Genomic DNA, 24,857 nt, shown 5'->3' with positions numbered 1-24,857 from the left:
CGTGTATCGACAGAAGGCGAGAAGAGAAAATTTACATACTTAAGTACTAATAGTTCACGAAAATAATAATTTTCGTGAACTATTATTACTTAAGTATGTAAAAATTTATTACATTTCCTGTTGTACAAGGGTTTTACCCAATTCTCGAACCGTGTCAGAGTGAATCCGTGCTATAAAAGTACCATGTTATACGGGGGATGGTACCAATTCTCGAACCGTGTTAGAGCGAATCCGTGCTATAGAAGTGCCGTGTTATACGGGGGTTACCTGTAACTAAATTATCTTAAAAAAAATCAACAATAGTTTAAAATTTTTATAATTGTTATTTTTTAATACAAGTAGTTTTCAGTTAACACACATCTAATGCATTTTCATTTTATTGCATTTATTAATTAGGGACAATTGTCCTATGCACCAATTCTCAGTATGATGTAGTTCTGGAGAAGATCTATATGTCCCCTCTGTTTCCTACAAATCGACAAATCTGTACAGAACAGATGGGACATGTCTCCCCCAATATTTTTCTACTAGCAAATTGTCACCTCCTAAGATATATGCCTATTTTTATTATATGCTATACTACAAAAATTAGGAGAAATAAGTACACTGTACACAACATGTATGCCTTGTTTTTTAATATCTGCTCAAAATTCGATGGGACAATTTTTCTTACTCGTCATCATTAGTTGATCTCCCTCGAAATATATACAGATCAGTGTCAAAGTACTGTACTTTGTATACCTACTGCATTAACAGAGGACTACTTGTATATATCCACAAAACTTAAAACTAGTGTTATGAGACTAAATTAAATGCAAAAAACAAACAAATTACCTTTTAACTTTTTAATAAGTTGAGCTTTCTCTTGCTCCAACTTTTGTATTTTTAATTCTCGTTTACTAAGTGTTGCACTATCGATTTGATCTTGACTAGATGCGTCACACAGGATACCCGAGAATTGGCTTCGAGTAACAAAATATTTCGTATATAAAATTTGATAATTTAAATTTAATTAAGACGGAAAAAAAGTTAAAAAATATTTAATAATTTTATTTCTCTTGTAAAAAGGAAATTATGGCAGTTAACCTTTACTGCTGATTTTTCTTGAGTGCAATGCATACCTTTCTTTTGGAACTTTTCTGGTCTCAAAAATTGGGGCAAGTGTTAGAATCAGATTTAATGCAATGTCATTTGTGTTGTTTCCTCTTCACTCTGCTTGGCAATTTGTGTCTGTGTGTCGTCTGTATAGTCACAGTAAATAACCCTCTCCGTTACTTTGATTTTAATTTTGGTTTTGGAATGATTCGGTGGTCTTTGAACTATAGCTATCCGAATGAATGACGTCCAGCAGACGAGTCTCCTATAAATCTACATTTAAGTGGAGAGTTATCTACTATGCTGGAGAACACATTTACGGATATTTCAGAGTGATACAACCTATCTGTAAATTTCAAGCTCAAACATACTGACACAAAACATTGCCATTAAAATGTAACTCGTATTGTAATTTGTATTGGTCTGCAGATTCTTTACATCTGATAATGAAGTCATAAATGAACATATTTGAAAATATGGATATTATGAAGCACTCAAGCATTTATTACTGTTTAAATACATTAAATTTTTTCTGTTGTATGTCTGGTGATACAAAGCACACATCACATTTGCCTTTTTTTTTCTTTCTTTCTTTAATTTCGGTAGTTTTGATGTCTTGAAACTTGAGTGCACATTAGATTTGCTAACACATTAGAATCAAGCAAACACAGTAATTATAAATGCAGTACATAAAACAACTTCTGAATAGATTAAATGCATTTGCAAAATAATAGTTCTTTTACTATTTATATACTTTTTGATGAATTAATTGCTGTTATCTTTAATTAAATATTGATCTACATGTCTGAATGTATGCTCTGCGAATGAATTTTGTATGCATATCATGATTTTAAACTTATTTTATTACAGGAGTCTTCAATTAAAATACATATTTTTCTCATTGTTTCTAATGCAAAAGTTATGTTTATAAATGAAAACTTTTTGAAGTAAGTTGAAAATTACAGGCCTTATAACAAGCCTAAAAAGAGTTGTTCACATATATCATTTATATATATTGAGGGTACAGAACTAGAAGTAGCTAACTTAATTTTATGAGTAAGCTAATATCTTATCATTAATTCTCTAGTCATGTAAGTAAAAGTAAATAAATTTGGTAAAATAGTTCAGATTAATTATTTTTAAAATCAAATTCTAAGTTAAATTTTGAAATTTCAGCATTCTAGAATTCAAAAAGGTATATTAATTAATCTTCTTAATAGCTATTTTTAAATTTACTATGAATTTGAAGGACTTATACAACAGTTTCCAATAGGAAAGTACACCGAGATTTTATTAAACCAAAAAATACACTTAAGGCTATTATTACCCTTCATCAGTTGGTTTTATCTCATGTATTCTTGTCTTATATCTTAAGTATATTACTGTTTATATTATATCTTAAGTATATAAGCTGTTATCTCCTATTAAAATTTTTCTTAAATTCAAATATATTTTTGAAAATATAATTATTTATAATTTCCAGTAAAAGTTTATCACTTTAACCTCACCTGTTATTCCAGACATATATCAGGGTTGTGACCTTTGACCCACAGGGTTAAACCCGATATATCTCGTTACAGTATCGGTACATTTTTGATACTAGATGTCGCTATGCATCATAATTTTTATATTAAAATGAACTTTCAAAACATAATTTTTTTCTGTTTTTATATTTTTCAATATATTTATTTTGTTTGTGCAAAATAAAAAAATAATTTTTAACGATACAGTATCCACGATTATTATTTTAAAAAATTTTTTCGTTAGGATTAACATTGACAAAAATTCAACATGGCAGTCACACGCAATGAAGAAAAATTTCAACATGGGATAGGTTTATAAGGCTAGTTCTAACTTACAATGGCTTACGCAATGACTTACCAATGCAGAAGCCATAGTGCTATTCTTGTTACCACAGAATGTTGTCAAATGGCATATCTGTGAAGTGCATGTCAGAAAAGCCAGACTGGTAATGAATTCGTCATTGAATGACATCAAAGTAAAAAGCTTGTTTTAGTTTTCTGCTTGCCATCACAGTAAAAGTTGGGCTTGACTTGACTTGTAAGCAACTTCTTTTCCATGACAGACTGAAGTTGTGGTGACTACTATGCCACGGCTTATATACTTATCATCACAGATTCCATTGTAGTGAGAACCAGCCTTTAAACCCAGTTTTTAAAACAAAAATCAAAAATTTTTGATTTTTGTTTTAAAATGAAAGATGTGTTGTCAAAAAAGCTTCTTAAGACAAACATTAAGTACAGAATTTTAAATTGTAGAGATGACATTTTTACTAAATTCTTGACACTTGATTATGAAATCTACCATTTAAGATAGTTTAATATAATATTAACTTANTCCCAAGTATTATTTCATTTTAAATGTTGCCTCAATGAAAGAAACAAGATTTAAATAGACCAAATACAATAATCTCTGATGTTTAAATTAGTTATTTTTGATGCTGCTTCTTGTCTATTACAAGTAAACACAAGCCACATTCCTCATTCATGTTCATAGAAATGAAGAAGCCATTAATATATTTCTGAGTTTTATAATTTTCCTGCAAGAGAAGCTTACAAAACTAAGAAACATACACATAAAAAATCAAGACAAGCATTTTCTAGATAAACTGGAGAAAATAATTGTTTAGAAAGATGATGTATAAAAGAAATTTCTTATGTTATAGTCATGTTACCTAATTACAGGTACAGGGCATGTAAAGTTTAGTAGTAAATCATTAACTGAACAGTGGTTATTACTGCTCCATTAATGCAAATATTTTCTGACTGATAATTAATTGAAACGATAGTAAGAAAGCTTATGCCACTAATACTATTAAATTCATTGATTTTTTTATTATTATTTTGCAGCAAATATCTTCAAATTGAATAGTAGAAATATATAAAAGTATGCTAAAAAAATTCCAGGAATGGATTGAAAAATAATTATCCCGAGCTTCAATATGCTTTTGTGACTTGTTTGCTTCCTTTGAAGATAACAAAATTTTTCCAGGTGTTTTTTTTAAATATTTGGTGAGCAAAAAACAGTTAGGAGCTAGATCAGTGTAACAGAGTGGTAGCCAAAGAATTGCAATTCCATGTTTTATTGAATGAATAATGATTGTAATGGTTGTATGTGGTAATTCATGCATGTGGTAAGGTTTGACATTATCTGAGTCATAAGTAGTGTCAAATTCGAACAAAAACACTGTACTGTTTTCCGTTATGATGTATTGTTATAAGAAATTAGCACTTTTCTTAAAGTATAATCATTGAAAATTCTCTTAACAGTTTAATGTTTCCATAAAACAATCTCTAAAATAGATTTTTCTGCAAATTCATTCCTCAATTCACTCTCTCAAACTTTTTTTTTTTTTTTTTGAAAGATTTTATAAAGTTCAAAAACTGCTGCTAAACAATGAAACTAATGTAATAAATTAAAGATGATAAAGTGTTTCGTAAAATAACAATTAAGTCACAAAGCCACCAATCATGCTTTGTATGCAAGTGTTTACTAAAGTATGCAAATTCACAGTATGAAAAGTTCCTTATTTCATCTAAAATTAAATCTTTACTCACTGAGCCTTTTAAATCCGTTTCATCAACATCAAAATTAGAAGTATCGGTGGCACTGGCGACCTCTGGTACGTAAGGAGCATCACCTGTAACAATTAATTTATTATTATATTTTTTTACTGTTATATTACTCAAATATATAACTTAACAACAAAGAAAACCGCATTACTCTCTCTTATGTTTTCCCAGTCGACACCAGCAAACCAAAGATGATTTTTGAAATCTTCCAATCCGTTCTGACCCAACCTACATTCGGCACTGCATATCAGTCTCTGCATTAGGTCTTTGGCTTCAGTTGATACTTCGTAACATAAATCGTCAGGAAATTCGAAACAATTCTAGAAATTTAAAACGAGAAAAGATTTTTCGATCATCATTACAAAACATTAATGGGATTTAGACTTAGTTTTACTAAATAAACCAAGTTGATAAACACTGCACATTTAAGGCAATCACAGCTGAGTTAAGTAATACTTTTAATAGATCTGATGTTTATATTTAACTGTACCTGGAGGAAAAATCAGAACTGATTTCAAAAAAGACTCACTTCTAATTTTACATTACAATAATAATTTTATCCAAACAAAGATTATATGGCTTGAATATACACTGAAATTCATTTATTGTAATTACCCATATTGTTATCAGACTAATGTTATTAGATTAAGCTCATCACAAATCACATAAGTTAAAATAACATGATATAATACCAAATTCTACCAATACACCCAATAATAATAATATTCCAATCGTTGCATTACCTTATGGTTCATAATTTTTCCATAGGTTTCTACGAGCGATTCAGCATAAAAGGGCGTTTCTCCATATAACATTTCGTACATGCAAACGCCTAACGACCACCAATCACATTCAGCTCCATATCGGCCTTGGCCGTCTTCCATTGCCTAAATATGAGAATAATTTTTTGTTGGTCAAAAACTTTAGTTATAAAACTATGTAAATTATCAATATATGCCGATTTAAGCATATATAGAATTATANTTCCGCGATGAAAACCAGCTTTAAGCAACGGCGTAGTCGAACGGTACACACTCGGTAAGTAATCCTATAATTTTTTGTTTATAGCATAGTTTATACGGATTACTCCCAAAAAATTATACGTGTTTTGGAAATGTTGAGTGGAATTAGTCTAGGATCGGTTAATTTTATAGAAGAAAACCTTTCGAACAGCCTTAGTCGGTAAGGTTCCCACCTATTGGGCTGCGATTGGATCATGTATTTAATCATTCCTATAACGTAAAATTCGATTAGCGCGGAACGTATCTAAGCGTTATAGGGGGGTCTACTGTATTGCATTTGCAAGGAATCAAACACTGTTCCAGCATAATTAGCTTTTTATACATTAAAAAAAAATCAGAATTTTGAAAAGTAAAATTTATTACACATTTAACTAATTTAACTATTTCATCAAAAATATCAGTTTTTATATTATATTACTAGCATTACTTCCAATGGACATTGTTAAAAGATGGAGTGATCTCAAAATATGTAGTGTTCCCTTCAAATGTGTCTAGTTTTGTGGATTAATTTTTGAAAAAGAAATGCAAATATAGTACAATGATAATAGAAAGTGCATCCAAAAAATTAGTTACTATTTTTGAGTTAGTTATTAGTTACTAATTCTCGTACATGGACTCTCACATCTGACACTTTTGTAGCATACACACGATTCTTGATGTGCCCATAAAAAAAAGTCCAAAGAGATGATGTCACATGATCATGCAGACTGAGAAATGAGACTTTGGCAACCTAGACTGTGTGGTGGCAGAATTTTCAAGTGTATGTATATGGAACTTGGAGTATTGATTGACGTTCTCCAATACATTTTATTCACACATCTGAACAACAAATGGATTTTATAGAACAGTTTAAAACTAAGATGTTTGAGGGAAACACATGTATTTTCAATTTTTCTTCTTATTCTTTTGATAATTCCTCAAACAAATTTGAAATTTATGTCATATCAAAAATCTCAAAACTAAGATCAAAATTTAAAACAATCTTAGTTTCAAACTTTTTAATTTTACAATGTTTATTCAATTTAAATTTTTTATGTACCTTAAGAGTTGTTAATATATAGTTTACAATTTAGTGTTAACTAGTAGATATGCCAGGCACTGCATGGGCAAACGTTAAAATTAAAACTCTATTAAAAGCTTGCTTATATACCATATGCACTTGAATAGATAGATTATGGGTCTATTTTTTAAAATCAATTTGAGGCGTGGGCTTATTTGAGCCTGCGAAGCCATTCAAAACTAAGTTTATTTACTCAAAATTACTTTTGTACATGTTAATGCAAGTGGCTACAGGGTACTGTATATTAAATTAAAACCAAAAAATAATTCTGAAAGTAACACCGACAACGAGACGTATGACACAATATTTACAATTTTGAATAGGCTGTAATATGTAGCCTAGAAAATATAAAATTTGGGTTTATTTTTTTATATGCAGCTGGGATGTTGGTTTATTCGTGCCTGTAGGTCTAATTCAGTACCTACAATGATAATGTATTAAACTTAAATTATCAGTGTCAAAAGGATGAAATCAAGAGGTAGTTATATTTTATGATAGCCTATATTTTTCACAGGATCCTAGAAAGAGTGTCTAAAAACTTTGATCTAGGTCAATCAAAGAGTATGTGGGGTAATATGAAGAATAAAAATAGAAATAGGAATGACTGATTTTATGATATCCAATATTTCTCTCACAGGGTCCTAGAGAGTAACTATGAAAAGTATGATATTCAATTATAGTATATGAACATTCTATCTTGGAAACAAAGGTCTGCTATGTTGACTGAAAACATTAGAAATATACTATATGTTTGTAAGCAGTTTTTGATTGATTCTGTCTAGTTCTATCTTGGCAGTGTTCTCAACTATGAAAAACCTGAGATCAATCAAAGGATTTAGGAGTGTATACAAACTAGACAGACACACATATAGTCTACTTATATAAAATAGAATGTAATAGAATTATTATTATTTAATTAAATTTTATGAATAATCATAAACTAAGATTTAATGAATACAATTATCATCTTACCATTCATGTCTTGTTTCCTCAATTTTCTCTTTAAGTACTAAAATCTAAAACAGAAGTAAATTATAAAGTCATTAATATAAATATATATTCTCATTTTAATTTTGAAATAATAAAAAAACATTTTGTTCCACACAAAGACTATTTTGTACATTTTTTAATCAAATGTTAAACTTCATAATATTTAAATTAACTACCTCTCTCTCGGCTGCTTCTCTTGCACTATCAACTTCTTGCAATTGTTCTTGTAAACAAGCAAGTTCTGTCTGATACCGAGATTGCTGCTGACTTAAGATTTCTCCATGCTGAAGTTCTAAATTTTCTAGTTCTAGTTTCAAACTAATAAAAGCAATTACAGTTTTATTATAACTTAATAAAACCATGAATTTATAAAATTATAAATGAATAACAAGTTTCGAAATATTACCGGCTGGCTTCTTGAACAGCTTCCAAATGCACTGGGCTTGTAGAACGGCCTATCTGTCTTTGCTTTAAGGCTTCCATCTCTTCTTCCAAGTGGTGTGCGTATTCTTCGCTTCTTTCCCTCAATCTTCTCTCTTTGGTGGCTTCGGTTTGCGCTTCTTCCATCCTTCCTTCGAGCTAATAAAACACTTTGAATTTACTTACGTAATAAATGCATGCATTAAATCGGAAAAAAGTAACTTACTTCGCGTCTCAGTTTATCCGCTTTTCTGAGGTCTTGTCGCAAATTATCAATTTTTTGCATGACAGTTTCAAATTCTTCTTCTTTATCACGTACTTGCCGCGATAACTTCTGCTTTTGTGCTCGCAATTCAGATAACCTTTACAAAATAATTTATTTATTAGTATTTATTTTAAAAACTTAACATAAAATTACCAGAATAATAATAGAAGCTATGATATGAGCACAAAATATATAATGTTATACGTAAATTAAACCAAACAAACTTTACTCAAATTTCACAACTACATAGATACTTACTTATCGCTAACTTCAGTATATTCTGTCATAGCTAATTTTCGTTGTGCAAGAGCATCTTTCAGTTCTTTAGACTGTAATCTCAATTTTTCCTGAGCTTCTATATAATCCTAAAAAAATATAATTTGTTAAATAATTGGCTAATCCAATTATTTTGTTAATAATTGTCAATTACTTTGTGCATGTCTTCTCTTTCAGCTTTTAAAATTCTGAAGGCTCTTTCTAATTCTTTAATTCGAGCAGATTTTTCATCTTGTAGGGATTCTAGTTCTTGTTTCTTATTTATAGTTTCTTTATGTTCTTGTATTAACTTACAGAGTTCAGCTTCCATCTCTAGTAGAATTTATTGAAATAAATTTTATATTAAATAATTATTAAAAAAAAGATATCAAAGTCAGCTAAAAAAAAACAAACTTTTACCAGAATTCTTTTTTCTTAAAATATTAATCTCATCTTGGTATTTTCTGACTTCGGCATCGACTGTTGAGTTCTTCAGTATCTTATGATCGTCGGGATCCATCGCAACACCATGCTGTTCGAGGATTTTTCCCATTTCTATGTAGAAAAAAAATATATGTACAGGTAACCCCCGTATAACACGGTAGTTACGTTCCAAAAAATTGCCGTGTTATGCGAATCCGTGTTATACGAAACAAAGAAGTAATACGAAAAGGAGGGTTAGGTTCCAAAAATTAAAAAAAACATGCTATTATATTTTCATAATTAAGATAAATATCTTCATTAAAATTTTTTAAGTGATACATATTAATATAAATTAAACAATATTTTCTTCGTCATCACTAAAAACACTATTAATTAACCGAGAGCGTTTTCTTTTTGGCAAGTTATCCTTATCCTCTGAGCATTTTTCTGCATTATCTTCAGATCCATGCTTTACCTTTTGCAAAATGTATGTAATTTTAGATTGCTTGCTTCTAGTTAAAAGGTCTTTATAAATTTCCTTATATGGTGCTAAGCACTTATGAAGAATAAAGCAAGTATGGAATAAGGGAAAAACATTCGGCAACATCAGAAGCAGAAGCGTCGCGATCTGGCAACATTGAAACAAGTTTCGAGAAGGACCACGTGTATCGACAGAAGGCGAGAAGAGAAAATTTACATACTTAAGTACTAATAGTTCACGAAAATAATAATTTTCGTGAACTATTATTACTTAAGTATGTAAAAATTTATTACATTTCCTGTTGTACAAGGGTTTTACCCAATTCTCGAACCGTGTCAGAGTGAATCCGTGCTATAAAAGTACCATGTTATACGGGGGATGGTACCAATTCTCGAACCGTGTTAGAGCGAATCCGTGCTATAGAAGTGCCGTGTTATACGGGGGTTACCTGTAACTAAATTATCTTAAAAAAAATCAACAATAGTTTAAAATTTTTATAATTGTTATTTTTTAATACAAGTAGTTTTCAGTTAACACACATCTAATGCATTTTCATTTTATTGCATTTATTAATTAGGGACAATTGTCCTATGCACCAATTCTCAGTATGATGTAGTTCTGGAGAAGATCTATATGTCCCCTCTGTTTCCTACAAATCGACAAATCTGTACAGAACAGATGGGACATGTCTCCCCCAATATTTTTCTACTAGCAAATTGTCACCTCCTAAGATATATGCCTATTTTTATTATATGCTATACTACAAAAATTAGGAGAAATAAGTACACTGTACACAACATGTATGCCTTGTTTTTTAATATCTGCTCAAAATTCGATGGGACAATTTTTCTTACTCGTCATCATTAGTTGATCTCCCTCGAAATATATACAGATCAGTGTCAAAGTACTGTACTTTGTATACCTACTGCATTAACAGAGGACTACTTGTATATATCCACAAAACTTAAAACTAGTGTTATGAGACTAAATTAAATGCAAAAAACAAACAAATTACCTTTTAACTTTTTAATAAGTTGAGCTTTCTCTTGCTCCAACTTTTGTATTTTTAATTCTCGTTTACTAAGTGTTGCACTATCGATTTGATCTTGACTAGATGCGTCACACAGGATACCCGAGAATTGGCTTCGAGTAACAAAATATTTCATATATAAAATTTGATAATTTAAATTTAATTAAGACAGAAAAAAAGTTAAAAAATATTTAATAATTTTATTTCTCTTGTAAAAAGGAAATTATGGCAGTTAACCTTTACTGCTGATTTTTCTTGAGTGCAATGCATACCTTTCTTTTGGAACTTTTCTGGTCTCAAAAATTGGGGCAAGTGTTAGAATCAGATTTAATGCAATGTCATTTGTGTTGTTTCCTCTTCACTCTGCTTGGCAATTTGTGTCTGTGTGTCGTCTGTATAGTCACAGTAAATAACCCTCTCCGTTACTTTGATTTTAATTTTGGTTTTGGAATGATTCGGTGGTCTTTGAACTATAGCTATCCGAATGAATGACGTCCAGCAGACGAGTCTCCTATAAATCTACATTTAAGTGGAGAGTTATCTACTATGCTGGAGAACACATTTACGGATATTTCAGAGTGATACAACCTATCTGTAAATTTCAAGCTCAAACATACTGACACAAAACATTGCCATTAAAATGTAACTCGTATTGTAATTTGTATTGGTCTGCAGATTCTTTACATCTGATAATGAAGTCATAAATGAACATATTTGAAAATATGGATATTATGAAGCACTCAAGCATTTATTACTGTTTAAATACATTAAATTTTTTCTGTTGTATGTCTGGTGATACAAAGCACACATCACATTTGCCTTTTTTTTTCTTTCTTTCTTTAATTTCGGTAGTTTTGATGTCTTGAAACTTGAGTGCACATTAGATTTGCTAACACATTAGAATCAAGCAAACACAGTAATTATAAATGCAGTACATAAAACAACTTCTGAATAGATTAAATGCATTTGCAAAATAATAGTTCTTTTACTATTTATATACTTTTTGATGAATTAATTGCTGTTATCTTTAATTAAATATTGATCTACATGTCTGAATGTATGCTCTGCGAATGAATTTTGTATGCATATCATGATTTTAAACTTATTTTATTACAGGAGTCTTCAATTAAAATACATATTTTTCTCATTGTTTCTAATGCAAAAGTTATGTTTATAAATGAAAACTTTTTGAAGTTAAGTTGAAAATTACAGGCCTTATAACAAGCCTAAAAAGAGTTGTTCACATATATCATTTATATATATTGAGGGTACAGAACTAGAAGTAGCTAACTTAATTTTATGAGTAAGCTAATATCTTATCATTAATTCTCTAGTCATGTAAGTAAAAGTAAATAAATTTGGTAAAATAGTTCAGATTAATTATTTTTAAAATCAAATTCTAAGTTAAATTTTGAAATTTCAGCATTCTAGAATTCAAAAAGGTATATTAATTAATCTTCTTAATAGCTATTTTTAAATTTACTATGAATTTGAAGGACTTATACAACAGTTTCCAATAGGAAAGTACACCGAGATTTTATTAAACCAAAAAATACACTTAAGGCTATTATTACCCTTCATCAGTTGGTTTTATCTCATGTATTCTTGTCTTATATCTTAAGTATATTACTGTTTATATTATATCTTAAGTATATAAGCTGTTATCTCCTATTAAAATTTTTCTTAAATTCAAATATATTTTTGAAAATATAATTATTTATAATTTCCAGTAAAAGTTTATCACTTTAACCTCACCTGTTATTCCAGACATATATCAGGGTTGTGACCTTTGACCCACAGGGTTAAACCCGATATATCTCGTTACAGTATCGGTACATTTTTGATACTAGATGTCGCTATGCATCATAATTTTTATATTAAAATGAACTTTCAAAACATAATTTTTTTCTGTTTTTATATTTTTCAATATATTTATTTTGTTTGTGCAAAATAAAAAAATAATTTTTAACGATACAGTATCCACGATTATTATTTTAAAAAATTTTTTCGTTAGGATTAACATTGACAAAAATTCAACATGGCAGTCACACGCAATGAAGAAAAATTTCAACATGGGATAGGTTTATAAGGCTAGTTCTAACTTACAATGGCTTACGCAATGACTTACCAATGCAGAAGCCATAGTGCTATTCTTGTTACCACAGAATGTTGTCAAATGGCATATCTGTGAAGTGCATGTCAGAAAAGCCAGACTGGTAATGAATTTGTCATTGAATGACATCAAAGTAAAAAGCTTGTTTTAGTTTTCTGCTTGCCATCACAGTAAAAGTTGGGCTTGACTTGACTTGTAAGCAACTTCTTTTCCATGACAGACTGAAGTTGTGGTGACTACTATGCCACGGCTTATATACTTATCATCACAGATTCCATTGTAGTGAGAACCAGCCTTTAAACCCAGTTTTTAAAACAAAAATCAAAAATTTTTGATTTTTGTTTTAAAATGAAAGATGTGTTGTCAAAAAAGCTTCTTAAGACAAACATTAAGTACAGAATTTTAAATTGTAGAGATGACATTTTTACTAAATTCTTGACACTTGATTATGAAATCTACCATTTAAGATAGTTTAATATAATATTAACTTAAAGATTTATTAATTAAAAAAATCAATAATTTCAAATCCTTGGAGTAAAAAATTTGTCTGCCTTCCAGAACAGACAATTTAAATTCTTCAAAAGATTCTAAAATTTTAAGTCTTTGCTTTCGAAATCAGAAGGAAAGTTAACTTTCATTTAAAAAGTATTCCATTTGAATACTTTTTAGTGCTGTAAATTTTTACTTGTTTTAAGATTAAAAAGTAATATACAATAAAATTAATAATACAAATAATAAAATTGGTATAAAAATCAAATATACCTTCCAGATGTGAAAGTAAATCCAATAAATGGCAAATGAAGACCAGAAAATATTGAATTTGATGTAGGAGGAACAGATTCCTGTAAAGTACAAATATAAAAGATTAATTTAACATATGAAAGTATTTCAAAATATTGATTTTTTTATTATTATTTTGCAGCAAATATCTTCAAATTGAATAGTAGAAATATATAAAAGAATGCTAAAAAAATTCCAGGAATGGATTGAAAAATAATTATCCCGAGCTTCAATATGCTTTTGTGACTTGTTTGCTTCCTTTGAAGATAACAAAATTTTTCCAGGTGTTTTTTTTAAATATTTGGTGAGCAAAAAACAGTTAGGAGCTAGATCAGTGTAACAGAGTGGTAGCCAAAGAATTGCAATTCCATGTTTTATTGAATGAATAATGATTGTAATGGTTGTATGTGGTAATTCATGCATGTGGTAAGGTTTGACATTATCTGAGTCATAAGTAGTGTCAAATTCGAACAAAAACACTGTACTGTTTTCCGTTATGATGTATTGTTATAAGAAATTAGCACTTTTCTTAAAGTATAATCATTGAAAATTCTCTTAACAGTTTAATGTTTCCATAAAACAATCTCTAAAATAGATTTTTCTGCAAATTCATTCCTCAATTCACTCTCTCAAACTTTTTTTTTTTTTTTTTGAAAGATTTTATAAAGTTCAAAAACTGCTGCTAAACAATGAAACTAATGTAATAAATTAAAGATGATAAAGTGTTTCGTAAAATAACAATTAAGTCACAAAGCCACCAATCATGCTTTGTATGCAAGTGTTTACTAAAGTATGCAAATTCACAGTATGAAAAGTTCCTTATTTCATCTAAAATTAAATCTTTACTCACTGAGCCTTTTAAATCCGTTTCATCAACATCAAAATTAGAAGTATCGGTGGCACTGGCGACCTCTGGTACGTAAGGAGCATCACCTGTAACAATTAATTTATTATTATATTTTTTTACTGTTATATTACTCAAATATATAACTTAACAACAAAGAAAACCGCATTACTCTCTCTTATGTTTTCCCAGTCGACACCAGCAAACCAAAGATGATTTTTGAAATCTTCCAATCCGTTCTGACCCAACCTACATTCGGCACTGCATATCAGTCTCTGCATTAGGTCTTTGGCTTCAGTTGATACTTCGTAACATAAATCGTCAGGAAATTCGAAACAATTCTAGAAATTTAAAACGAGAAAAGATTTTTCGATCATCATTACAAAACATTAATGGGATTTAGACTTAGTTTTACTAAATAAACCAAGTTGATAAACACTGCACATTTAAGGCAATCACAGCTGAGTTAAGTAATACTTTTAATAGATCTGATGTTTATATTTAACTGTACCTGGAGGAAAAATCAGAACTGATTTCAAAAAAGACTCACTTCTAATTTTACATTACAATAATAATTTTATCCAAACAAAGATTATATGGCTTGAATATACACTGAAATTCATTTATTGTAATTACCCATATTGTTATCAGACTAATGTTATTAGATTAAGCTCATCACAAATCACATAAGTTAAAATAACATGATATAATACCAAATTCTACCAATACACCCAATAATAATAATATTCCAATCGTTGCATTACCTTATGGTTCATAATTTTTCCATAGGTTTCTACGAGCGATTCAGCATAAAAGGGCGTTTCTCCATATAACATTTCGTACATGCAAACGCCTAACGACCACCAATCACATTCAGCTCCATATCGGCCTTGGCCGTCTTCCATTGCCTAAATATGAGAATAATTTTTTGTTGGTCAAAAACTTTGGTTATAAAACTATGTAAATTATCAATATATGCCGATTTAAGCATATATAGAATTATAAAAAATATTAATACCCTTAATATTTCGGGAGATATATAATCAGGAGTTCCGACTGCAACATTTGATTGCACCTAATAAATATATTTTTAAAATTAAATATACCAAATAATTTAACAATATAACAAAGTTAAAGATCAATTTCTGTAAGATTTTTAGACTTACAGTGCCATCTTCGCACAATTTCAGACAGGAACCGAAATCGGCTAGTCGAATGTGACCGTTTGCGTCGAGAAGAACGTTATCCGGTTTGATGTCACGGTGAACGTAATTTAATTTGTGTATGGAATCGATGGCCAACACCATTTCCGATATGTAAAATCTTGCCATGTCTTCCGGTAGATGGTCTTCGAATTTGCTGAGTAAGGTCAGGAGGTCACCTCCGCAATAATAATCCATAACAAAATACTAAAACAAAACATTATTTTAATATACATAATTATTATTAAATTAATCAAACAGTTAAATATATGGGACTAAATTGCCGTCTCATATTAAATTTATTTAGAATATTGAAGAAGAAAAGATCAATCTGGAGCGGGACTCGAACCTGCAACTCTTGCTTACTGTGCATGCATTACCAATTATTCTACACAAACCTACAATTTGGGCTTGATTTCTTACACGACAATTATTAAATTGATATAATATCATTACAAGTTTCACATTAGTGAGTTTAAGATCCATTTTCAGCTATGGAGGTATTAAGCATAAGGATTTCTAAGAAGTTTTCAATTGAAAAGTTTTATCATTAATATGAAATGAAGTCTCTATGACAGTTCATTGTAAGGAGTTTGTGCGTGTGAAAAAATTTAAATCTTAATTAGATTTTCTTATAACATGGCCTTCCTATCTAGGGTGATTGCTGGAAAACCTCAGTATTCAAGGGAGAATTTAATTCAGCATTATCGTTTTCTAGATCTTAGATTTTATGACATTTACATGTGGTTACTGTATTTCTGTTTCCTTCTTTCTGTAATACTTTATCCTGATTTCTTGTATAGTTTGCTATGTTACTCATATTAATGTATCAAGTACAGTGGTACCTTGGTATACATCTGCTTTAGAATATGTCCAATTTGGAATACGTCCTGTTTGGACGAAACAAATTTTGCTTGGTATACGACTTAATTCAATTATACTTGCCATCTATGAACAAGTAGCACTATCGATGTACTAGACCAGACTAGACATTCGCAGTGCCATGGTTTATAACTTTGTTAAATTTCTTCCGATTTTAAATTTTAAGTAAAATTTTATTATTTTTATTAATCATGAAATGCAAAAAGGCAAATGAAAAGCAACAGAAAACTAAAAAAATGACTAGAATCACAATGGAACTGAAAAAAAGATTATTGAGAAATATCAAGGTGGTATGAGTGTTTGAGATTTAACTGTTGCATATGATATTCCAAAAATGACAATATCTACAATCGTGAAAAATAAAGACATTATTAAATCTCTTAACGTTGCGAAAGGAGTTAAATCAATTTCTAAACAGAGATTGAAGACATTATATCATGTTGAGAAATTGCTTTTGTTTTGGATAACTGAAAAACAGTGTGCTGGTGACAGCATATCAGAAGCAATTATTTGCAAAAAAGCTAAAAAGATACATACTGATCTTATGAAAAATCAAGCAGGAACTAGCTAGGAAAGCGAGGTGTTTAGAGTCAGCCATTTTTTTTTTTACATGAGAACGGATTAATCATTTTTACATTATTTCTTATGGGAAAGGTTGATTTGGTATACGTCCTATTCAGTATAAGTCCAAACATCAGGAATGGAATAAGGTCGTATACCGAGGTTCCACTGTATATGTAAATAATCATGTCTACATATGCAATTACTAATTATTAAAATTTTAAGTATTTATATCAGGCTTTTTCATCTTTTTGGAACTATTTTTTTGAAGATCAAAATAAAAAATTTCACTTAAATCTTAGTACAGGTACACCACCAAATTTCTGGCACCCTTGGTTCCAAAGCCTTGCTAGATTTATCATTTTGCCGAACCAACAGTGGTCATACATTATATAATGATTCATCAACAGCTTTTAACCCATTAATTATACAACTCTGATGTGTCTAAAGTATACCATGGACTGCTAGAAATTCAGATCAATATGGACTACTGTTTATGCTTGACGCCACCACTGACAAACTCACCACTCCTAGAAGCTAGTTAGGTTAAATTTAGGTAAAATAAAGAATATCACAAAATTACAATATTGTCAACACAAAGTGCTATGTAAATAATGTAAGTAAGTGTGCCTTATGCATGATGGCATCTTTAGTCAGCCAGTAAACTAGTCTAAAAGCCACAGAAATTTCAAGTTCCAGTCATAGTTTAGTCCTTATAGAAGGAGTTTCCGGACCATTGGTTGCCATAAATTCAGTGGCATGCCTATACTTTTACACCTTCCATCCCATCGTCCAATGATGTGGTACCAAAACTGTCATGTTAGAATTTGTGTTCTGCTTATCACAACAGTTTTGAAACCCCACAAAGAGGGTTTATAAAGACCTGAAAACTTGGGTTTAAGCAGAATGTTTTTGTACCGATCTCTAAAAATATAGAACTATTCATGTATACTATTTCATATTAAAAGGTTTATATTTCTGCTTTTGTTTGCTCTGTAAAAAATAACAAAAGACACAAGTTATTTTACTTTATAAACAGGCTATAAAACAAATTTCTAAAATTTGTTTTATAACCTGTTTTTTCTTCATACTTTACTCAATTGTTCTATAAATACTAATTAAAGATATACAGAGAAAAAACACAGCCAAACAAAAATTGTTTATTTGAGGAAAAAGAGAGGAGAAAAAAAGAAAATATAAAGTTCCTCATGTTTGACTTTATGTTAAAAGTCATGGCATCCTTTAACTTCTGTGTACACAGAGTGTGGATCCTGGTAAGTCTATTAAACCCCTCCCAAAGAATTCCTCCGCAAAATGACTAAAGATGGACAGTTATTAAACATATGACATATTTTAGATAAATTTTAATATTTAATATAAACAGATTTTAAGTAGGTTATTGAAAAATAAAAAAACAAAGGTAAATTTTATAACTGTAATTTGATGTTTAACATATTGACATGACAGAAAATAACAGCATTTTTAAAATAATTAACTCTAGACATCGAAACTAGTGAATTTCATAAGTAATCCCCCAAATAAAAATCTTTTATTTTAATATAATTTTCAGACAAAACTTTGTTATCAACTATTATTAACAAATACATGTAGCAACTGTTTAGAAAAAATATTATTTTACATATAATTTCCATAAACTATTATGCAGATCATTATTACTCTCTCATGCATCCCGTAAGAGTACAGGCGATATTCAATCCTTACGTACTTGGACTATTATCTCGATATCCAAGTTTCATCATTAATATGAATTTAATGTAAACATAGCTAAGATATTTATATTTACTAAAATCAGAAATTATATACCACAAGAAAAAAGTAAATTGAAGATAATTAGTTTAATTTTAAGTAATATATATAAAATCAAGTTACTAGTTTCGGACACTTAGATTATATCCTGTTAACTCTAAATACTCCTCTTGCGTGCATTGTACATAAGTTTAGACAAAATTTTCTTTTTGATTGGTTTATTCTATGTAATACGTGTGTTGCCCTCGTATGGGAACCACACTAATCTTCTCTATAACATTCCAATTTTAGCATAAGTGCTGCCGAGACTAGTACTTTATGTAGTTTGAGATAACGGCAACATGCCTCATGGCTTTTTCTTTAATATTTATCTCAACGGCATCTGCCGTTGAGATAAATATTAAAGAAAAAGCCATGAGTGTCTATTTTGATCAGTTACAGCCATGTAAACGCCGATAACGACCATACGAACCACTGTTTTGGCCATCTATACAATGAATTAAAAAACAAAACAAACATTTATTTATTTTTTGTAATTCTTAATACAGTGGCTTAAACCTGTATTATATCTTAACAATCAATACTTATAATAATTTATATTTATTAATCTCCCTCTCAATAAAGATAACTCTGATAAATTATTTCTTTCATACTTAAAAACTGATATCTAAAGTTCAAAATAATAAAACTTTGCCTTATAATCGAATATATAAATACATATACTTAAACACGTGTGTGTAACATTTAGAAAATAAAACATTTTAAAAGTAATTTTAAGTAATATTGCAAAAAAAAGTCGTAAACACAATAACTTCTTTACTTCATATAGGCTACTACTTCAAAGAGAGTCCTGATAGTAATCTGAAACTTTAGCAGACACTTATGATATAAAATTAGTCCAAACATTTAACAAGAGTCAAGGTTAAATGAGAGAAGTGATTGTTTTCAAATTATACTTAAAAAATTATTATTATTATACTAAGAATAACATCTACGGATCTTTAATAAGTTATATGTAATTTGATATCTACGACTGCGTCCCACTAATTTGTATTCGTTAAGTTTAACGAAGGGTTTTATAATAAAGAAATAAATTCCTCACTCACCAAATTTTTGCCATCTTGAAATGAGTAATGCAAGTTTGTAATCCATCTTTTATCTCCGTTAACCAAGACATCTCGTTCTTCTTGGAAGCATGCAGTCTAAAATATTATTAAATATTTCATCACTTTTATGTAATAAATTAAAAACTTATAAATAAGTTGCTATTTTATCTAAAGAAATTTTATCAATTATTCAAATTTTCATTCATCTAAATGCTCTTTCTTTATGATTTAATAAAAAAAATAAAAAGAAAAAATGTTATTATTAGCTTGGTTTATATATTTATTCAGGTTACGTCAGATAAATGGGGCAACAAAGCCAAAAAATTCTTCATAATAGTTTCATGAACTTGGAAAGATTCCAACTGAGAAGTAATAAACCGAACATATCAAATATTTTAACTTGTTGTTAATTTACATTAATGTTTTTGAGCTTGTATTAAATTCATTTTCAATGGTAATTTGATATGAATTATCTTTTAAATGTATTTATGGAATAAATGGAAAGAAAATGTAAAAAAAACATAAAATTATTATTATAAAATGTACTCTGTTGACCTTATGTCTCAAATCCCAAGTATTATTTCATTTTAAATGTTGCCTCAATGAAAGAAACAAGATTTAAATAGACCAAATACAATAATCTCTGATGTTTAAATTAGTTATTTTTGATGCTGCTTCTTGTCTATTACAAGTAAACACAAGCCACATTCCTCATTCATGTTCATAGAAATGAAGAAGCCATTAATATATTTCTGAGTTTTATAATTTTCCTGCAAGAGAAGCTTACAAAACTAAGAAACATACACATAAAAAATCAAGACAAGCATTTTCTAGATAAACTGGAGAAAATAATTGTTTAGAAAGATGATGTATAAAAGAAATTTCTTATGTTATAGTCATGTTACCTAATTACAGGTACAGGGCATGTAAAGTTTAGTAGTAAATCATTAACTGAACAGTGGTTATTACTGCTCCATTAATGCAAATATTTTCTGACTGATAATTAATTGAAACGATAGTAAGAAAGCTTATGCCAATGACATATAGACAATGTCTTGATGCTTCCCCCGTCAAGTACGTCGACGCACTTTTTACAACCTCCTTAAAATGTACACGTAACTAATGAATGATCACAAAATAATCTCTAAATCTGAATATTAGCAAAATTGCTTTTTCAAATTTAAAATTCCCGACAGCAAAGAGTCTTTGACTTCTCGACATAACTTGATATAGTTGTCAAATTTCTACAGAAAAATTGCTCTTCTAAAACAGATAATTTGATTGTACACTTGAGATTAATATAAATGAAATTCTAACTGACTGGTGATGAATAATTAATATAACAATATAATTAGAGATAAGCAGAATGATTTGGTGATCTGAATCACTTCATTTTTATGCATTTATTCATTCAAATGAGTAATATCAATAATTGTTCTTCTGTTCCTATTAAAACCATTATAAACACACTAGTTTTAATTAAGGTCTACAGGAACTATGACAGATCCTATATTTTTTTCTGTATAATATTACAATTTAATTTTAAAGATAAGTCAGATCTTACATTAAAAAGAAATAGTAAGAATGAGACACTATATTTGTCAATATAATCATTATAAAATGGGATCCCACATTTAATCACCTGCTTCCTGGAAGACAGGAGTCGTTGGCGACACCCACGTGTGATTCATCACAGTTTATCGGTAACTTTAGTAAGTAATTTGATTACTTATCAGAATACCACAAACAAGCAGGCATAAAAAAAAGTAGTAATCTGTATATTATATGTCAAAATATCATCATAGTACTAACAATTAAACAAAAATAGAGGATTAAAAAAGAACAGTAAAAAGGAAACATCAAGCAGAATAATAATAAAACATATTGATTACAAGAAAAATAAATTAAAATAAATAGATAAACAAACTAATCAGAATTTAATGAAAATTTCTAAACTAACTACTCCAAGATTTAATATTTTANCGAGGGTTTTACCCAATTCTCGAACCGTGTCAGAGTGAATCCGTGCTATAAAAGTACCGTGTTATACGGGGGATGGTACCAATTCTCGAACCGTGTTAGAGCGAATCCGTGCTATAGAAGTGCCGTGTTATACGGGGGTTACCTGTAACTAAATTATCTTAAAAAAAATCAACAATAGTTTAAAATTTTTATAATTGTTATTTTTTAATACAAGTAGTTTTCAGTTAACACACATCTAATGCATTTTCATTTTATTGCATTTATTAATTAGGGACAATTGTCCTATGCACCAATTCTCAGTATGATGTAGTTCTGGAGAAGATCTATATGTCCCCTCTGTTTCCTACAAATCGACAAATCTGTACAGAACAGATGGGACATGTCTCCCCCAATATTTTTCTACTAGCAAATTGTCACCTCCTAAGATATATGCCTATTTTTATTATATGCTATACTACAAAAATTAGGAGAAATAAGTACACTGTACACAACATGTATGCCTTGTTTTTTAATATCTGCTCAAAATTCGATGGGACAATTTTTCTTACTCGTCATCATTAGTTGATCTCCCTCGAAATATATACAGATCAGTGTCAAAGTACTGTACTTTGTATACCTACTGCATTAACAGAGGACTACTTGTATATATCCACAAAACTTAAAACTAGTGTTATGAGACTAAATTAAATGCAAAAAACAAACAAATTACCTTTTAACTTTTTAATAAGTTGAGCTTTCTCTTGCTCCAACTTTTGTATTTTTAATTCTCGTTTACTAAGTGTTGCACTATCGATTTGATCTTGACTAGATGCGTCACACAGGATACCCGAGAATTGGCTTCGAGTAACAAAATATTTCATATATAAAATTTGATAATTTAAATTTAATTAAGACAGAAAAAAAGTTAAAAAATATTTAATAATTTTATTTCTCTTGTAAAAAGGAAATTATGGCAGTTAACCTTTACTGCTGATTTTTCTTGAGTGCAATGCATACCTTTCTTTTGGAACTTTTCTGGTCTCAAAAATTGGGGCAAGTGTTAGAATCAGATTTAATGCAATGTCATTTGTGTTGTTTCCTCTTCACTCTGCTTGGCAATTTGTGTCTGTGTGTCGTCTGTATAGTCACAGTAAATAACCCTCTCCGTTACTTTGATTTTAATTTTGGTTTTGGAATGATTCGGTGGTCTTTGAACTATAGCTATCCGAATGAATGACGTCCAGCAGACGAGTCTCCTATAAATCTACATTTAAGTGGAGAGTTATCTACTATGCTGGAGAACACATTTACGGATATTTCAGAGTGATACAACCTATCTGTAAATTTCAAGCTCAAACATACTGACACAAAACATTGCCATTAAAATGTAACTCGTATTGTAATTTGTATTGGTCTGCAGATTCTTTACATCTGATAATGAAGTCATAAATGAACATATTTGAAAATATGGATATTATGAAGCACTCAAGCATTTATTACTGTTTAAATACATTAAATTTTTTCTGTTGTATGTCTGGTGATACAAAGCACACATCACATTTGCCTTTTTTTTTCTTTCTTTCTTTAATTTCGGTAGTTTTGATGTCTTGAAACTTGAGTGCACATTAGATTTGCTAACACATTAGAATCAAGCAAACACAGTAATTATAAATGCAGTACATAAAACAACTTCTGAATAGATTAAATGCATTTGCAAAATAATAGTTCTTTTACTATTTATATACTTTTTGATGAATTAATTGCTGTTATCTTTAATTAAATATTGATCTACATGTCTGAATGTATGCTCTGCGAATGAATTTTGTATGCATATCATGATTTTAAACTTATTTTATTACAGGAGTCTTCAATTAAAATACATATTTTTCTCATTGTTTCTAATGCAAAAGTTATGTTTATAAATGAAAACTTTTTGAAGTAAGTTGAAAATTACAGGCCTTATAACAAGCCTAAAAAGAGTTGTTCACATATATCATTTATATATATTGAGGGTACAGAACTAGAAGTAGCTAACTTAATTTTATGAGTAAGCTAATATCTTATCATTAATTCTCTAGTCATGTAAGTAAAAGTAAATAAATTTGGTAAAATAGTTCAGATTAATTATTTTTAAAATCAAATTCTAAGTTAAATTTTGAAATTTCAGCATTCTAGAATTCAAAAAGGTATATTAATTAATCTTCTTAATAGCTATTTTTAAATTTACTNATCTATCAAAATTAAAAATATAAGAAAATAAGAACCAAAATTCTTTATGTTGAAAATTAAATATTGAAAATTTTAACATTTTTGTAGTACCGAGAAATAGATAAAGATCAACAGAACATATTCCATCAAGCACAGTAATTCAAAAAAAAAAAAAAGTTAGCACAGGAAAGAGGTGACTGACTCATGTTCTATACCAAAATAACTCATACAAAATATTCCAAATTTCGACTGCATAAATCTATTATAAATTATAAATTTCCAAATTTATTTACATTTAAATTTAATGCCAATTTGTAAATGAAGACGAGTTTGAAATGACTAAAGTCAGATTTTAAAATAAAAATAATCTTCAAAGAATTAGCCGAAAATTAAATTTAAATTGTACTTCGATTCGTCGAACATATTTTACGCATTAGATTATTAATAAATTATCGCAAATACATCAGACAAAACTTAAGTTCTGCCAATTGTAATATCAACAACTACAAACTTGACAACATGTGGTTTCAATTCTAAAAGCAATTATTTTTTTATCCTCCGTCGTATCGTAAATATCTAAGCACGACAGGAAGATCCTTGTTTTCTTTTTAATTAAACAACAATCATCTTTCTTTCTTAAATACTTTTCAAAATTTGTTATTTATTTTTTCATAAATAATTAAAGTAAATTATTACTACATTAAAATTAATTTTGAATAATTTCAATTTCTGTAGCTTCCAAAGTTTTTAAATGTGAATTAAAATTCAAGAAAAATGTTTAAACATTAAAATATTTTT

General features: G+C 29.1%; 2 protein-coding genes across 3 annotated transcripts in view; both read right to left on the bottom strand.

Annotated features, from left to right (window-relative positions):
- Positions 1 to 24,857, bottom strand: part of LOC111623973 (serine/threonine-protein kinase MRCK alpha-like) — a 108,912-nt gene that overhangs the window by 45,214 nt on the left and 38,841 nt on the right. Inside the window, exons 1-15 of one of the 2 annotated variants that reach the window (XM_023366717.1) lie at positions 19,890 to 20,019; positions 15,538 to 15,780; positions 15,390 to 15,446; positions 15,136 to 15,279; positions 14,544 to 14,712; positions 14,378 to 14,460; positions 13,510 to 13,589; positions 10,620 to 10,747; positions 9,121 to 9,255; positions 8,876 to 9,033; positions 8,704 to 8,810; positions 8,407 to 8,542; positions 8,167 to 8,339; positions 7,937 to 8,078; positions 7,743 to 7,786 (exon numbers count right to left, since the gene is read on the bottom strand). In XM_023366717.1, the coding sequence (XP_023222485.1) occupies positions 7,743 to 7,786; positions 7,937 to 8,078; positions 8,167 to 8,339; positions 8,407 to 8,542; positions 8,704 to 8,810; positions 8,876 to 9,033; positions 9,121 to 9,255; positions 10,620 to 10,747; positions 13,510 to 13,589; positions 14,378 to 14,460; positions 14,544 to 14,712; positions 15,136 to 15,279; positions 15,390 to 15,446; positions 15,538 to 15,771 (1,790 nt within the window). In that variant the 5' untranslated portion in view covers positions 15,772 to 15,780; positions 19,890 to 20,019. Of the gene's footprint in view, positions 1 to 7,742; positions 7,787 to 7,936; positions 8,079 to 8,166; positions 8,340 to 8,406; positions 8,543 to 8,703; positions 8,811 to 8,875; positions 9,034 to 9,120; positions 9,256 to 10,619; positions 10,748 to 13,509; positions 13,590 to 14,377; positions 14,461 to 14,543; positions 14,713 to 15,135; positions 15,280 to 15,389; positions 15,447 to 15,537; positions 15,781 to 19,889; positions 20,020 to 24,857 lie in introns of those variants that run through there. The other variant, XM_023366719.1, reaches the window with a different exon arrangement.
- Positions 4,491 to 5,602, bottom strand: LOC111623977 (serine/threonine-protein kinase Genghis Khan-like). Its single transcript, XM_023366728.1, has 3 exons — positions 5,432 to 5,602; positions 4,840 to 5,008; positions 4,491 to 4,756 (listed from the first exon to the last, which is right to left on the bottom strand). The coding sequence occupies exons 1-3, from the start codon at positions 5,570 to 5,572 to the stop codon at positions 4,506 to 4,508; spliced, it is 561 nt and encodes a 186-aa protein (XP_023222496.1). The 5' UTR covers positions 5,573 to 5,602; the 3' UTR covers positions 4,491 to 4,505.

Source organism: Centruroides sculpturatus, unplaced genomic scaffold (genome assembly GCF_000671375.1).
Source record: "Centruroides sculpturatus isolate CEXI.00-Female unplaced genomic scaffold, Cexi_2.0 scaffold382, whole genome shotgun sequence".
Lineage (NCBI taxonomy): Eukaryota > Metazoa > Arthropoda > Arachnida > Scorpiones > Buthidae > Centruroides > Centruroides sculpturatus.
Note: the sequence above shows the minus strand (reverse complement) of the source record. Positions and strands in the feature narration are given on the sequence as shown.